The sequence below is a fragment of the Pongo pygmaeus genome, chromosome 6, assembly GCF_028885625.2.
Source record: "Pongo pygmaeus isolate AG05252 chromosome 6, NHGRI_mPonPyg2-v2.0_pri, whole genome shotgun sequence".
Classification (NCBI taxonomy): domain Eukaryota; kingdom Metazoa; phylum Chordata; class Mammalia; order Primates; family Hominidae; genus Pongo; species Pongo pygmaeus.
The window spans coordinates 35,916,608-35,931,331 of NC_072379.2; the positions used below are offsets into that span (position 1 = coordinate 35,916,608).

Genomic DNA, 14,724 nt, shown 5'->3' on the forward strand with positions numbered 1-14,724 from the left:
ATGTGCTTTTTGGCCATTCGTATATCTTCTTTGGAGAAAAGTCTATTCAAGCCCTTTGTGCCTTTTTAGATTAGGTTGCTTATGTCTTTTGTTGTTGAGTTGTAGGCATTCTTTATTGTATTTGTCTGTGTTTTTTTTTTTTTTGTGGTAGAGTTTTGCTCTTGTCGCCCAGGCTGGAGTGCAATGGTGTGATCTCAGCTCACTGCAACCTCCACCTCTGGGTTCAAGCAATTCTCCTGCTTCAGCCTCCTGAGTAGCTGGGATTGCAGGCGCCTGCCACCATGCCCAGCTAATTTTTGTATATTTAGTAGAGATGGGGTTTCACCATGTTGGTCAGGCTGGTCTTGAACTCCTGACCTCAGGTGATCCGCCTGCCTCGGCCTCCTGAAGTGTTGGGATTACAGGTGTGAGCCACCATGCCCGGCCTAGTCTGTTCTTATATTGCTATAAAGAACTACCTGAGACTAGGTAACTTATGAAGAAGAGATAAAGAAGAGAGGTTTAATTGACTCACAGTTCCGTAGGCTGTACAGGAAGCATGGCTGGGGAGGCCTCAGGGAACTTAGACTCATGGTGGAAGGTGAAGGGGAAGAAGGCACATCTTCTGTGGCTGGAGCAGGAGAAAGAGTGAAGAGGGAGGTGCTACACACTTTTAAAGAGCCAGATCCCAGGAGAACTTTATCATGAGATAGCACTAGGGGGATGGTGTTACGCCATTAGAAACCACCCCCATGATCCAGTCACCTCCTATCAGGCCCCATCTCCAACGCTGGGGATTACAGTTCAACATGAGATTTGGGTGGGGACACAGAGCCAGACCATATCATTTATATATTCTGGATTTTAATCCCTTATCAGATAAATGCTTTGTAAGTATTTTTTCCCATTCTATGTGTTGTCTTTACAATCTTTTGATAGCATCCTTTGATGCACAAACATTTTGAATTTTGGTGAAGCCCAGTTTATTTTTTCTTTGGCCTGCACTTTTGGTGTCATATCTGAGAAGTCACTGTCATATTTAATGTCATGAATATTTTTCCCTGTCTTTACTTCTAAGAGTTTTATGGTTTTAGCTCTTATGTTTAGGTCTTTCATACATTTTGAGTTACTTTTTGCTTATGGTATAAGTTTAGAGTCCAGCTTCATTTTGTTGCGTGCTGATGTCCAGTTTTCCTAGGACCGTTTAAAAAAAATTGGTTATTTTTATTTTTTTGAAACAGTCTCACTGTTGCCCTGGCTGGAGTGTAGTGGTGTTAATCAGAGCTCATTGCATCCCCAATTCCTGTGCTTAATTGATCCTTCTGCCTCAGCCTCCCAATTAGCTGGGACTACAGTGCACATGACCATGCCTGGCTAATTTTTTTAGAGGTGGTGTTTCACCATGTTGTTCGGGCTGTTCTCAAACTTCTGGGCTCAAGCAATCCACCTGTCTCTGCCTCCCAAAGTGTGGGGATTACAGGTGTGAGCACCACACTCAGCCCCCAGAACCATTCATTTATTGAAAAGACTATTTTCCTCTGCAAATGGTCTTGGCATCCTTATTGAAAATCAGTTGACCATATATGTGAGGATTTATTTCTGGGCTGTTTGTTTTATTCCATTGGTGTATGTTAGTCCTTATGTTAGTACCAGACTGTTTTGATTACTGTAGCCTGGTAGTAAGTTTTTTTGTTATTGTTCATTTTGTTTTCTTTTGTTTTTTTGAGATGAAGTCTGGCTCTGTTGCCCAGGCTGGAGTGCAGTGGCGCAATCTCGGCTCACTGCATCCTCCACCTCCCAGGTTCAAGCAATTCTCCTGCCTCAGGCTCCCAAGTAGCTGGGATTACAGGCGCATACCACCACACCTGGCTAATTTTTGTAGTTTTAGTAGAGATGAGGTTTCACCATGTTGGCCAGGCTGATCTCAAACTCTTGACCTCAAGTGATCCGCCGGCCTTGGTCTCCAAAGTGCTAGGTTTACAGGCGTGAGCCACCATGCCCAGCCGTTAGTAAGTTTTGAAATCAGGAAGTGTGAGTTCTCCGTGTTGTTCTTTTTCAAGATTGTTTTGGCTGTTCAGGTCCCTTGAGAAGCCACATGAATTTTAGGATGGCTTTTTCTTTTGTTTTTTGTTTTTTTTTTTTCTTTCTCTTCCAGTTTTTTTTTTCCTGTAGTTTACTCAAAAGGCAAACAAAAAATCTTTCATTGTCACAATATTATATAAAAATCTTTTTCAAAAGAGAAAACCAAATTTCATGTTTGTATTAGTACATCTTTAATGCTAAAGCTACTTTTTAATAAAATTTTATAAATCTGTCTAGTTTTAATTAGTTTTTATTAGTTTTAATTAGTTTAACCATAAGGTAAGATTTTCATAAACTTTTTAGAGTCCTTTACAATTTTTCATTGAATAGCAGATCAGTTTTTTTAAGGAAACCCTGTTATTCAGACACATGGGCCCACATTCTGGCCCTGCATCAGTGTGCTTTCATTTTAATGTTCAACCTACAGAAAAACCTAAATCATCCCCTTTCAATCTTAGCCAACTTGCTCACAGAACTTCACAAGATCAGCCCTTCACACACCCTCAGCTCTGTTTCTGCAAAAAAATGCCAGTAGGATATTGATAGGGATTGCATTGAATTTGTAGATTGCTTTAGGTAGTATTTCATCTTAACAATATTAGTTCCTCCAACACAGCATGTCTTACTGTTTATGTCTTTATTCTTTAAGCAATGTTTTAGTTTTCAGTGTACAAGTAGTTCACCTCTTTGATTACGTGTATTTCTAAGTATTTTGTTATTTTTGATGCTATTGTAAATGGAATTATTTTCTTAATTATCTATTGGATTGTTCTTAATTTATAAACACAAATGGTTTTTGCGTGTTCACTTTGTATCCTGTATCTTTGCTGAACTTATTTACTAGCTCTGATAGTTTTTTATTATGGAATCTTTAGGGTTTTTACATATAAGATTGTGTCATATATCATCTCTGAACCTTGATGATTTTAGTTCCTCCTTTCCAATTTGGATGCCTTTTATTTCTTTTTCTTGTCTCAGTGCTCTGGCTAGGACTTCCAATACTATGTTGAGTAGAAGTGGTGAAAATTGGCGTCCTTGTCTTGTTCCTGATCTCAGGGGAGAAGCTTTTCATCTTTCACCATTAAGCATGATGTTAGCTGTGGATTGGTTACATTTTATTAGAGACCAGAGATAGCCCAGCCCTCTTACTGTATCTAACTATAGTTTACTTGTCCCGAGGAAACTGTTCCACTGGGCTTATGGGACACATGTTTTCCTGGCTGAGAAGCCATCTCCTTTGGCAAATACTTTCAAAGGTGAACTTTAGGTATTAAAATCGGCATATTAAGTGATATTTTTGACAGTCTTAACACACATTAAGTTTGAAACTTCAGGGAGAAAATAAGAACATATTTCGATATGTCGAACACATCCAGGAATTCCAGAAGGCATATTAGTCAGGGCCAGTGAGTCTCCACGGATGAGCTGGGAGACTGGGAGATGACCACAGCAGGGAGGTGTGCGGCGTGCGTGGGGGTTGTGGGCAGCCTGGTGGGATGTGGCAGAACTGTCACCCAGCGGGCAAGGTGGCCAAGAGGACACTCCTTCCTCTCCCAGGCCCTCAGAGATGTGGGCGAAGGGGAGAAAAACAGGTTCCTGCAGTTAGGGGAGAAGGCAGAAGGAGTGTTTGGAGATGGGGCTAGGAAATGGGAGGCGGTGGGGTGAGGTAGAGAGTGAGGAGTCACACAAGAGTGTGTCTGCTGGTGTGGAAGGCAGAGGCCGCCTGGCTGCCCGCAGGAGACATCCAGGCATGGTCCTGCGATCTGGCAGCAAATGATTTGGGGCACTGATCCACCTCAAGGGCTAGGGGTGACGGCCTGTCCAGTGAACCCAAGCTTATATGTGTATGAAAATAAATAAATATATATTTAAATATATAAATATTTATATTCATATGTATTCAATATATAAAGATTTATTTTAAGGAACTTGCAAGTTTGAAATCTGCAGAGCAGGCAAGCTGGAAACTCACGCAGGAGTTTGCTGCAGTCTTAAGCTAAATTCTTGTTTCTCTAGGAAATCTCAGTGTTTGCTCTCAAGGCCTTCTGTGGATTGGGTAATGCCTCTGTTAAGGGTCATTTTCTTTAAGCCAAGTGACTGTAGACATTAACCACACCTACAGAATACCTTCATGGCAACAGCCAGACTGGTGTTTGACTAAGTGACTGGGAATTAGAGCCTGGGCTGTTGACGTGTAACACCAGCTACCCCGAGGACAGGCTGACTGCGAGCTGGAGAAGGCTGAGGCCTTGGGGCTGCTGGTCGTGGCCGAGGTGAAGGGTGGATGCGGCCACAGTTCTCACTCAGTAGGTTGGGGACGTCTGAGCCAGGTGATGGACATGCTCGCTTCGTTGTGCCAGTACTTCCACTGCTATTGACTGCTTCCTTTCAGCCCCAGCAAAGTGGTCTGGGGCATTCTTTGGTGATTTGAGGGATTCTAGAGAAACTCTTGCAGAAAACATGATTGGTAGTAAATTTTACAGATCTGGGATGCTTCTGTTCCTTTTAGCTGTGATGAGAATTTCGTAGTGATTTTATATTTTGGGTCTGTGTTAGTTTAGGAAGGCTGTCATAACAAAGTGCCACAGACTGGGGAGGGGGCGAGGGGACTTAAACAGCAGAAATCCATTTCCCGCAGTCCTGGATACTGGAGGTCCGTGATCAAGGTATCGGCCGATTTGGTTTCTCCTGAGGCCTCTCTCCTTGGCTTGCAGATGTTCATTTTCTCAAGGTGTCCTGACATGGTCTTCTCTCTGTACAAGTCTGTGTTCTAATATTCTCTTCTTACAAAAACGCCGCTTTTATTGGATTAGGGCCCACCCTAATCATCTCATTTTAACTTAATGACCTGTTTAAAGACTCTCCTTCCAAATACAGTCACATTCTGAGGTACTAGGGGTTAGGGCTGCAGCTTAGGAACTTTGGGAGGATACAGTTCATCCCACAACAGGGTCTTGTCTTGATTTTTGTTGTTGTTATTCTGATTGTTAGAATTAATATCCCTCATTTTATTCTGTACTGGGTGCCGTGGCCCACAGGGGAGAGTGTGGAATGAGTTTGTGAGGTTGGATGTCCACTGAGAATTCCGATTTGTTCTATGGCTGGTGGAGCTAGTGTTCACTCAAATGATGTTCTGTGGTCCTGGCCCCAAACACACACACACAACCCCTTCCGGGCTTCTTTGGAATTTGTCTGAATCCCTGTTTGTGAAAGCATGATGAAGTTTGCAGGGTATTAATAGATGGTATAGGGAAGAAGGGTGAGGCAGTGCAGGAGAGTGCTGGGAAAGTGTGAGTTAAATTTAGAGGATCTGATGTCACCCTCACCACTCTGGGCACCCTTCTACCCCACAGACTTTTGACTTCACAGATGACCTCTCAGGGCCCCATAGTTGGGGACCATCTCTGCATGTCAGCAAAAAGTTGGTGCCCTGAGCAAGTGTCCTTACTGAACCTACAAGCTAAGGCCAAGAGCTGCCCATTCAGACATGTCACACTTGAACCAGCCATAAGTAGTGGATTTTTTTTTTTCTGGCTTGGCTTCTCACAGTCTGTCTTTATTCCAGGTGCTGCAGCGCAGTAAATGTAATTTGAAGAAGGCAGAAGGAACCCATGGCTTTAGCTGGCTCCCCAGATTCCTTTTTGCACCATCCGTACTACCAGGTATGGGCAAGCACGTATATCTGATCCTGGCCCGATGGTGCTGGTCGAGGGCCAGGGCACACATGTCGCCAGCAGCCATGGATCGTTTCTGTAGCTCTCAGGTCACTAGGACACGCTGGAGCAGGGGCTGGTGACAAGTCCCATGGTGCAGAGGCCCACTGCCCTTTTCTGCCTCGGTCTTCTGTGTCTTGCTTTGCCTTGTAAGATAGCGTGGTCATATTCCCGTTTGACTGTGCGTACTTCTCTAAAAGAGTTTGGTTGTAGGACAGAGTTGCCCGCTGAGAGCCGGGCTTCCATGTTTGGAATGAAGCAAGCACTGTGTTTTTCACCTTCTGGGTCGGGCCAGACACTCCTGATGACGGGTTCTGCAGTGATGGTGGATGTCGGGACATTCACCTGGAGACATGTGCTCATGCGTGAGGGAGTGGGAAGGAGAAAGGGCTTGGTGTCTTAACAGATGTTCTAGAGGGAGTGCTCTCCACAGATTGGCTCTTTCCTTTCGTGAGAGCCCTAGGTGGAATTTTGTGGGAGAACAAGTTCATATCTGTTCCTTCACTTTCTCTAGCTCTTCTTCATGGGCTGCTAGAACAGTTTCATCTGCAAGTTCCCTTCATCTTCTGAAATAGATTTTATTTGAACTTATTTGAACTTTCACTTGGTGTAGACGGATTCATTTTTAGGGGATGGTCTTTGGTTCTTTAGATTTGATTCGCGAATCCTGGTTCATCCTTACTCGTGCTTTTGTCATTGGAAGTACTTACACCATCTCTCCCAGGCCTGTGACTTTTTGGCTGGAGCAGTCCTAGGTTTGGAAGTCCTTTCATATGCTCTGGGTTTGGTCAGGTTTTTGCACTTCTTTGAACTTACTGTTTTCTCTCTTAGTCTGTGAAGTCTCTTTTTAGCTACTGTGATGAGAAATTGCCTACAGCATTATGGCTGCAAAAAGACGCCTTTGAACTTTTTTTTTTTTTGGTATCTAAGTGAAGCAAACCTTCGAAGAAAGGCTGAAGATTAGGAATACCATTCATTCTAATCATCGAATGTGACACAAAGCCAAAATTGGTTACAAGCCAGAAAAGAGGATTAAAACCTTAGTGAACTGCGAAGTTTGGTGGTGACCTCTGGGTCTGTGTAGTTTGTGAGCTCTGGAAAAGGCATCTGCCTCTGCCTCTGCATAATTGTTTTCTTGTTCTTAAAGAGGCTGTGGTTGCCTCCCCCCATTGATTAAAGCTCTGTGCTGCACCCACGGGTCACGAGTCCAGTTCTTGTGTGGCTAGTTAGCGTCAGCTAGTTGTCCGGGCCCGACTGCACCCTTCACCCCTGCCTGCCACTTCCTACTCAGTCGCAAGAGAGTGCAGTCAGCGAGCTCAAAGAACAACGTCCCCGAGGGAAAGTCTCTCTGAGGTCATTTTAGTAGTGCTGTCCTCGGCTGGGTATAGAATAGGCTTTTAGGGCCAGATAATGGCCACAGAGGTTCTGTCAGCTTCCCCTCCCTTCCTGGCATTTCCAGTTTCCTGCTGGTACCTACAGAAGTGGCAGACGTGCAAGCTGTGTCAGCTCCTCCCTTGATGGCCTTGTTAGGTGTTTGTAGTCGCCACTGCCCCAGGCTGCTTTCCTGGAGCCAGGAAGCCAGGAAGGAAGCGTGGGCATTCCCGGCTATGTGCTGTCATGCTTTGAGGAAATACTCATTGCTTCTCAGGGCCATTCGAAAGTACTGTCTTACTCTTTAAAAAATCTGACAGCAAGACTTGGCAGCATATGTCCCTTGTTCCTGGAAAATAAGATGACAGTTCCAGAATTTCTCAGAATATGGGATGATTTACAGTGGGTTCCAGTCTTGAGCAATCGTAATTATATAATAATAATTAGATAAATCTCCGGAGTTTTATAGAGAAAAATTTATTCTTAAATCCTTCAACATACAAATAATTTTCTAGTTCTAGCTGTTCACTTGCAGCAGTGGCTTGGATTAGATAGATGGTTCAGTCCGTGAGTCACTGATGTGATTTTTAAAATATGCACAGAAGCACCAAAATTACTGTATGCATTTAATCATCCTGCTGTTGGAGGGCAGCAGTTGGGGAGGGGTTCTGGCAAGGTTGGGGATGACCCACTTCACTTTTAAGACTTAAGTTTTTCCTTTAGAATGTGACACATCGTAATTCTCTGACCTTGGAGAAGTCCTGCCACTTTTCCTACCGCAGTTTCCATACAGAAGTTTTGGTAGAAAAGGGTTAATGGTATCTGGGTTGTGGCAGGGATTAGAGGAAATATGTCTAAATTACCCGGCGCCTGGTCATCCTTTAGAAGCTGAGTCAAGGGCTGTGATCTTTAATTCTTTGGATCTTGATAGAGCACCAGCCAGGTTCCAGGCACATGTTTTGGGCTAGGGAGCCAGCTTTGAGCTCAGCAGACAGATCTTTGGGGCTCCTGGATCCCAGTGGAGGAGACAGACATGGAACAACTGGCAAGTGAGATAGTTGTGAATAATGATACTAATTCTGAAGCAAATAAAATGGGACAACGGGAGAGAGAGGGCCAGCTGCCTTGGTCTTCAGGGGGGCTCTGTTAGTAGGGTCCTATAGCTCATTGTCTGCCATTTTTAAAATCAAAAGGTCTGAAGCAAGAAATTTCCTCATTTATTATGCCACGGCAGAGTCCAGAGCTTTGCCGAACACAGGGTCTGCCCAGGAAGTGGGATGGGGTTTATGGGGCTCCCTCTGGGCCCTGCACATCTGTGTTCATTGATGTGGACACTGTGTTATCATTCTCCCTTCCCCAAAACTCTTAATTCTTAACCGTGTCCAGCCTTCAGGCTTTTGAAGAAGGGATTATGCACCTATGATAAAAGTTATGGTAAATAAAAGCAACATTTATTATCTTTCAGAAAAATGCAAAATAGGAAATAAAATGCGCTTGGCTACAAACTTCCATACACAATGTTGAACTGAGCGTTAGAAATGAAACAACTTGCATGTGAATTTTATATAGGTGATTAAATTTACTGTTGAATTTCCAAAAGCAATGTTATTTTCATAGTTTCCTGATTTCTGAATTAAAAACAATCGTGCTTAGAAATGAGCTCTTAGAAACTCTCCTTGCCATCCTGCCCTGCAGAGCCTCAGCTTTTGGTGGAGATATGAGCAACAGCATTAGTGCACATACATGTTGTCCAGCCCAAGGACACCGCGAGGTGTGTGTTGTAGTTCCATTTCAGTGCTGTGTCCCTGAACCTTCAGGCGGGGAACCTGCTCTTCTAGTGCAGAGCTTGACAAACTGCAACCTGCTTTTGCAGATAAAGTTTTATTGGAGGCTGGTCATGGTGGCTCACGCCTGTAATCCCAGCACTTTGGGAGGCAGAGGCAGGTGGACCACTTGAGGCCAGGAGTTTGAGACCAGCTTGGCCAACATGGGGAAACCCTGTCTGTGTTGAAAATACAAAAATTAGCCAGGCGTGGTGGCGCACACCTGTTATCCCAGCTACTCAGGAAGCTGAGGCAGGAGAATTGCTTGAACCCAGGAGGTGGAGGTTGCAGTGAGCCAAGATCGCGCCACTGCATTCCAGCCTGGGCAACAGAGCAAGACCCGGTCCCAAAAAATAAAGTTTTATTGGAACTTGGCCATTGGTTTTTGTGTTGTCTGTGGCTGCTTCCAAGCCCCATCAGCAGAGTTGGGTAGTGTTTGACCTTTTACAGAAAAAAGTTTTTTCTGTAAAAAAAACTTTTTTTTCTGACTGCTAAAATGAACCTTTTTGGATGGACAGAGGCTCAAGGGGGCCTCCTTGTATCAGCTCATCTCCTCCCCATTTTCTGGGTTAGAAACAGTCCTCAGATGAGACTTCATCTGCTGATCACATACAGCTTTGGATTTTCTGTTGGGTGCCCTAGATTCCTTAATCTTTTGGCAGTGCATGGAGGAGCTGAAAGATGACATCATCTCTGAGAGTTGATTTGGTCTCAGTTCCTGAAAATGAATTCCATTCCCAAAGTCTGTCACTGTTGTTATTATTATTATTATTTTTTTTAGTGAAAGAGTGATTCTGTAGTATTTCATTTTTAAATACTACACCCCCCATACTTTGGCTAAAGGACATTTTATTAGACTACATTTTCTTTAAGAAATTTATTGATAGTACCTGCCACTCTTAACCTTTGAGGTGGGAAGTTATGAAGATCATTTGAAATGTCTCTCTTTAAATTTTATTTGACTTTTCTAGCTGATAGGACATTTACCTAAAATGATTTTCCAAGTCATTTAAGGTTATGATTCTGAACTTAGTAACGGCAACTATGTTATGGAGATATTTTGTGAGGTAAAACAGGCAGTGTGTTGACTACTATTCACCTGCATGGCTCTAGGCATGGTGTTTAAATTCTCCACATTTCTTCTGTTTTCAGTGTCATTGTGAGAGTCATTGTGAGAATTGGAAGACACTTATATTAAAGCCTTTGGCATTGTGCTTAGCATACAAAAGACCCTGTTAAATGTGAGCCACTGTTTGGATGAGCTGGTATGTAATTTTTGTTGAGTGTAGAATTATTTTTAAGAATGTAAGTTTTTTTTAAAGTGATTTGTGTGATACCTATGTAAATTTGAGATTATAATCTTTTTAAGTCTTTAAAATCACATGAATATTCACTTAAAACAAATAGATGGCATTTGGTTTGGGAAAATACTTTTCATTGATCTGGCAAATTGCTGTTAACTGGCTTTATTTATTTAAATCCTAGGTAGTTAATTACATATTAGTAAATAGTTTATACTTTCTGTAACTAACAGAATCAGTTGAAAACTCTATTCTTTAAATGTTCTAAGTAACTTTGACTAATTTGTTTATTCGCTTACCATTTTATGAACAGTTGATTGGCAGACCATGGCTGGGTATTAGGGTACCAGGTGAACAAGATGTCAACCCTGCCTGCAGGGAGCTCCCAGCCCTGGAGGGAGACAGACACAACAACCAGCTGTGGGCCACCATGGCCTGGGATGCTGTCAGTGTTGTGCTTTGTGCAGACAGGTAGAGGGGAGGGTGATTAATCCCCCACCCCATGTCATTTCCTGCTAGAACCGTAAAACTTACATATTCGACAGCCTGCAAGCTGACCACTCTGGCTGGCAGGGGGGAAAAGATTAAGCTCTTCCTGTGTACTTGCCTTGTCTTCAGCCTTCCACCGACTCTATGAATTGGGTACCTTCATGATACCCATTTTATAGATGAGAAAACTGAGGTTTTTATTATATGCTGGTCATCATGCTGAGGACTTTACTTGGATTTTCTCTCCTGCCAATGCTACACGGTGGGGACCTTCATGTTCTCCCCTTTACAGATGAGATTATCAAAGCAGAAAAAGGCCATCTCTCCTACTGAGTAACAGAGGTACATTCGTCTCTGTGAAGTGTGTGTATGTTTAATGTTGGTGAGACTGAGGAGAACAAGTTTTTGTCCAAATGCCAAAATCTCCTCCTCAGAATTATTATAATAAAACATTGAATTTGTATCCTGCAATTTTGGACTTACTGAATTTCTTTGATCATGAAATGCCATAAGTCAGTTTTAACAACAGCTTTTCAGTTGAAATAAAGATTATTATGTATTGTCCCTAAATGTGTCATGTATGCTGATCGTAAGGTGTTTGCATTTTTAAAATGTGAAAATGGGGAGTGGGGCATGTCTTACAATCAATGAAATATGACAGGTAAGTAAATAAATGGAAATAAAAATACATAAGTATGTATATATTCTCAACGCTTTTCTTTTTAATGTCTAAATCTTCTCAAACATCATCATCCTCTTAAGTGTGGGCTTTAAAGTCTGATTTTTTTTGAATAATATAAACAACTGTATCACATATTTCCTATGTATTTTTTTTTTTTTTTTTTTTTTTTTTTGAGACAGAGTCTCACTCTGTCACCTAGGCTGGAATGCAGTGGCGCAATCTCAGCTCACTGCAACACCCACCTCCCGGGTTCAAGCGATTGTCCTGCCTCAGCCTCCCGAGTAGCTGGAATTATAGGCACGCACCATCACACCTGGCTAATTTTTGTGTTTTTAGCAGAGACAGGGTTTCGCCATGTTGGCCAGGCTGGTCTTGAACTCCTGGTCTCAAGTAGTCTGCCCATCTCTGCCTCCCAAAGGGCTGGGATTATAGGGGTGAGCCACTGCACCCAGCCTGTGTTATTTTTATCCTCTCTCTGGTACAGTGGCAAATACTCTGGATGTGTTATTTTTTCTATTTCTTTTTTCAAGGAAACCAGGGCTTGCAGATATTGGTAAGTTGCCCAAGGTCACACAGCTTGTATGGGATAGATCAGGGATCAGGCGTGCGGGGTCAAGCCTGAAGCCTGTGTCCTTAACCATTCCACTGTCTGGTTTTTCCTTGGCACCATGTGCTTGGCTGTGTAGATATCTATTTGATTGATTGGAGGTGCTAGAGTTAATTATCTTTTTAGTAAGATTTCATAAGCAGTGGAGGAACAGAACACATTATTGGTCTATGACTTTGCACTGCCTTTGAGAAGGACATATCTAATCATGGATACCTATATCCCACTTCTGTTTTCCTCCTGCTTATCACGGGGATTAAATCCCCACAGAAATATTTGTGTTCTTATAATTTTCCATCCCATGAAAGTTCAATGTTAGTAATCAACTTTCTGTTTGCCATCTATCTGCCCAGAAGCTACTATGAAATCACTTATCAAAGTCTTTGTTTTTGTTTTACTTATGAGACCAGATGGTTGCCTCTTCAGTTGTAAAGTGTCAAAGTTTCTATTAGACCTACAAAAACCAAAACTTACCTGCTGTGTGTGCGTGTCACTGTATTCGTCCACACTCACACTGCTGCTATAAAGAAGTACCTGGGACTGAGTAATTTATAAAGAAATGAGGTTTAATTGACTCATAGTTCTGCATCCTGTACAGGAAGCATGGCTGGAAGGCCTTAGGAAACTTACGATCATGGCAGAAGCAAAGGGGAAGCTGGCAAGTCTTATGTGGCTGGAGCAGGAGGAAAAGAGCACAAAAGGGGAGGTGCTACACACTTTCCAACAACCAGGTCTCGTGACAACTTACTGTCATGAAGAATAACAAGGGGGACATCTGCCCCTATGATCCAGTCACCTGCCACCAGGCTCCTCCTCCAACCTTGGGGATGGACCTGAGATTTTGGGCGGGGATACCAATCCAAACCATATCAGTCGCCATTACAGCAGGCAGGGCAGGCAGCAGGCAGGACAGGCAGCAGGCAGGTAACCAGCAGAGCAGGCAGCAGCAGGGCTACCTTGTGGGAGTGTTTTTCCAGGAGAGATGGCAGTATCAAGTGCACGCAGACTTGGAAAGACATCATGGTGTACCTGGTTGGAGCATGAATCCTTGATTCAACTGTTTTCTTTGCACAGAGTCATATTACTTGATTACCAAAGGGAAGGGAACTCATGACCCTCAGGGACAGGCTGTTTATCTGTGGTCAGAAGATGGGCCTCCTGTAACATTGACTGTGCTCCCTTCTGGCCTTGTCAGTAACGCAGAGCAAAGAGCAAATCACTTCTGTTTCTCTGCGTTTGAAGTTATGTGTCGTTACCCACCCAGCCCCCAGCTCCTTCAGGCATCCTTCCTTTGTCGGGGTTTGTGGCACTTTTTCCTGTTTCCTTTCTCCTGTTTTGCCTAGCCCTCTTCAAGGGAAAGGACCAGAACTAATCAACACTTCAGATGAGAATGACCAGCTCAGAGCTGGGCGGCTCACGCTCTCCCTTCAGGACACATCCTCCCATCCCTCATTGTAGCGCAATGTTGACTTTTTTGAAGGAAGGTCTCTTCGTGCACCCACTGTCGTGTCCCAGGTTGTGTTTATTTCCAGTTGATTATAAGTAGAGACATTGAGAAAATGTGTTTAGAGATTTTATAGCAATTTGAATGTTGAACTTAAGAATAAAAATGTGGATATGTATCGTATTTTTGTTTTATTTTACTTTCTAGCAATTCATTGCTATTGTGAATTGTGAAGTATCCATGCTTGACAGGTTGATAGGGACAGCAAAAACTGCTTCTTCCCCGCAGATGGCTCCGGAAGCACTAGTCTTGGCTATCTCAGGATATCACTGTCATGCCTGTGGTTTTTCTGTCCTTGGCAGCTCCAGTTTGCAAAGTTGAAGCTTTGCGTTTATGGCCCATTGTGGCCTTGGTGTGTCATTTGTGCATGGTGAGATTTCCTCAGGCGCTGCTGGAACATGCGAGTCCACTGCCTCCAGCCAGTGGCGGATCATGGGGGACAGCATCTGTGCCCTCCCACTGTGTCGTCCACTCTTCCCTACAGGCCTGATGTGACTCCACTGTGCTTTTGCTGACGTCCTTAACCACCTCCTTGCCGCTGCACTAGGGCGTGAAGGTTGGAAGGTGCCTGTGGGTCCCTCTGTAGCTCTCAGTGTGACCTACCTCCCACTTTCCTATGTCTGTTTGCCTTGAGCAGCTGTTCTAGTCTTGGCTCCATCAAGAGTCTACACCATTTTGGGGGGTCATGTGGCCAGCGGGAGGTGAGCCAGCCCAGGAGGCATGCAGGCCCCGGGTTTGAATCCCAGTACCGCTTCAGGCATGTGAGGCTGACAGTTATACTCGCACTGTTATGAAACGAGAGCCTCCAGGGACCACCCAACTAGTGGGGCCTTAGGAAATCCCAGTTGACCAGGGGCACTGGGCTGGAACCCTGAACAGGGCCTTTGCTCCTGGGATCCAAGGGGCTGGATCCCTAAAGACCACTTCATCATCTTCCTTTGCCCCCAGACTCTGGTTTAGCAGGCTCTGGGGTACTGGCTGAGGGGTTCATCCTACATTTCCAGACCTCAACTGAAACCCAGCTTATTTGTAAGATGGGACCAAACAACATTAGAACATTTCGTTCTTTGAACAGTGAGGAAATGGTTGGCAGTTTCTTAGTGGTTGCCCATTCTGGGAATACAAAAGTGCGTTAAGACATAGCCGGGGCTTAAAGGATGTACCCAAGTAATA

The 14,724-nt window shown here is 43.7% G+C and overlaps 1 protein-coding gene across 14 annotated transcripts in view; it reads left to right on the plus strand.

Annotated features, from left to right (window-relative positions):
* Positions 1 to 14,724, plus strand: part of GRB10 (growth factor receptor bound protein 10) — a 203,482-nt gene that overhangs the window by 55,425 nt on the left and 133,333 nt on the right. For 3 of the 14 annotated variants that reach the window (XM_054494416.2, XM_063667309.1, XM_054494407.2), the window contains exon 2: positions 5,627 to 5,723. The exons of 9 other annotated variants lie outside the window; for them this stretch is intronic. Coding sequence is in view for 2 of the 5 variants with exons in the window: in XM_063667309.1 (XP_063523379.1) it covers positions 5,673 to 5,723 (51 nt within the window). In the remaining 3 variants the exon portion in view is untranslated. Of the gene's footprint in view, positions 1 to 5,626; positions 5,724 to 10,120; positions 10,234 to 14,724 lie in introns of those variants that run through there. 2 more of the 14 variants (XM_054494414.2, XM_054494412.2) reach the window with 2 other exon arrangements.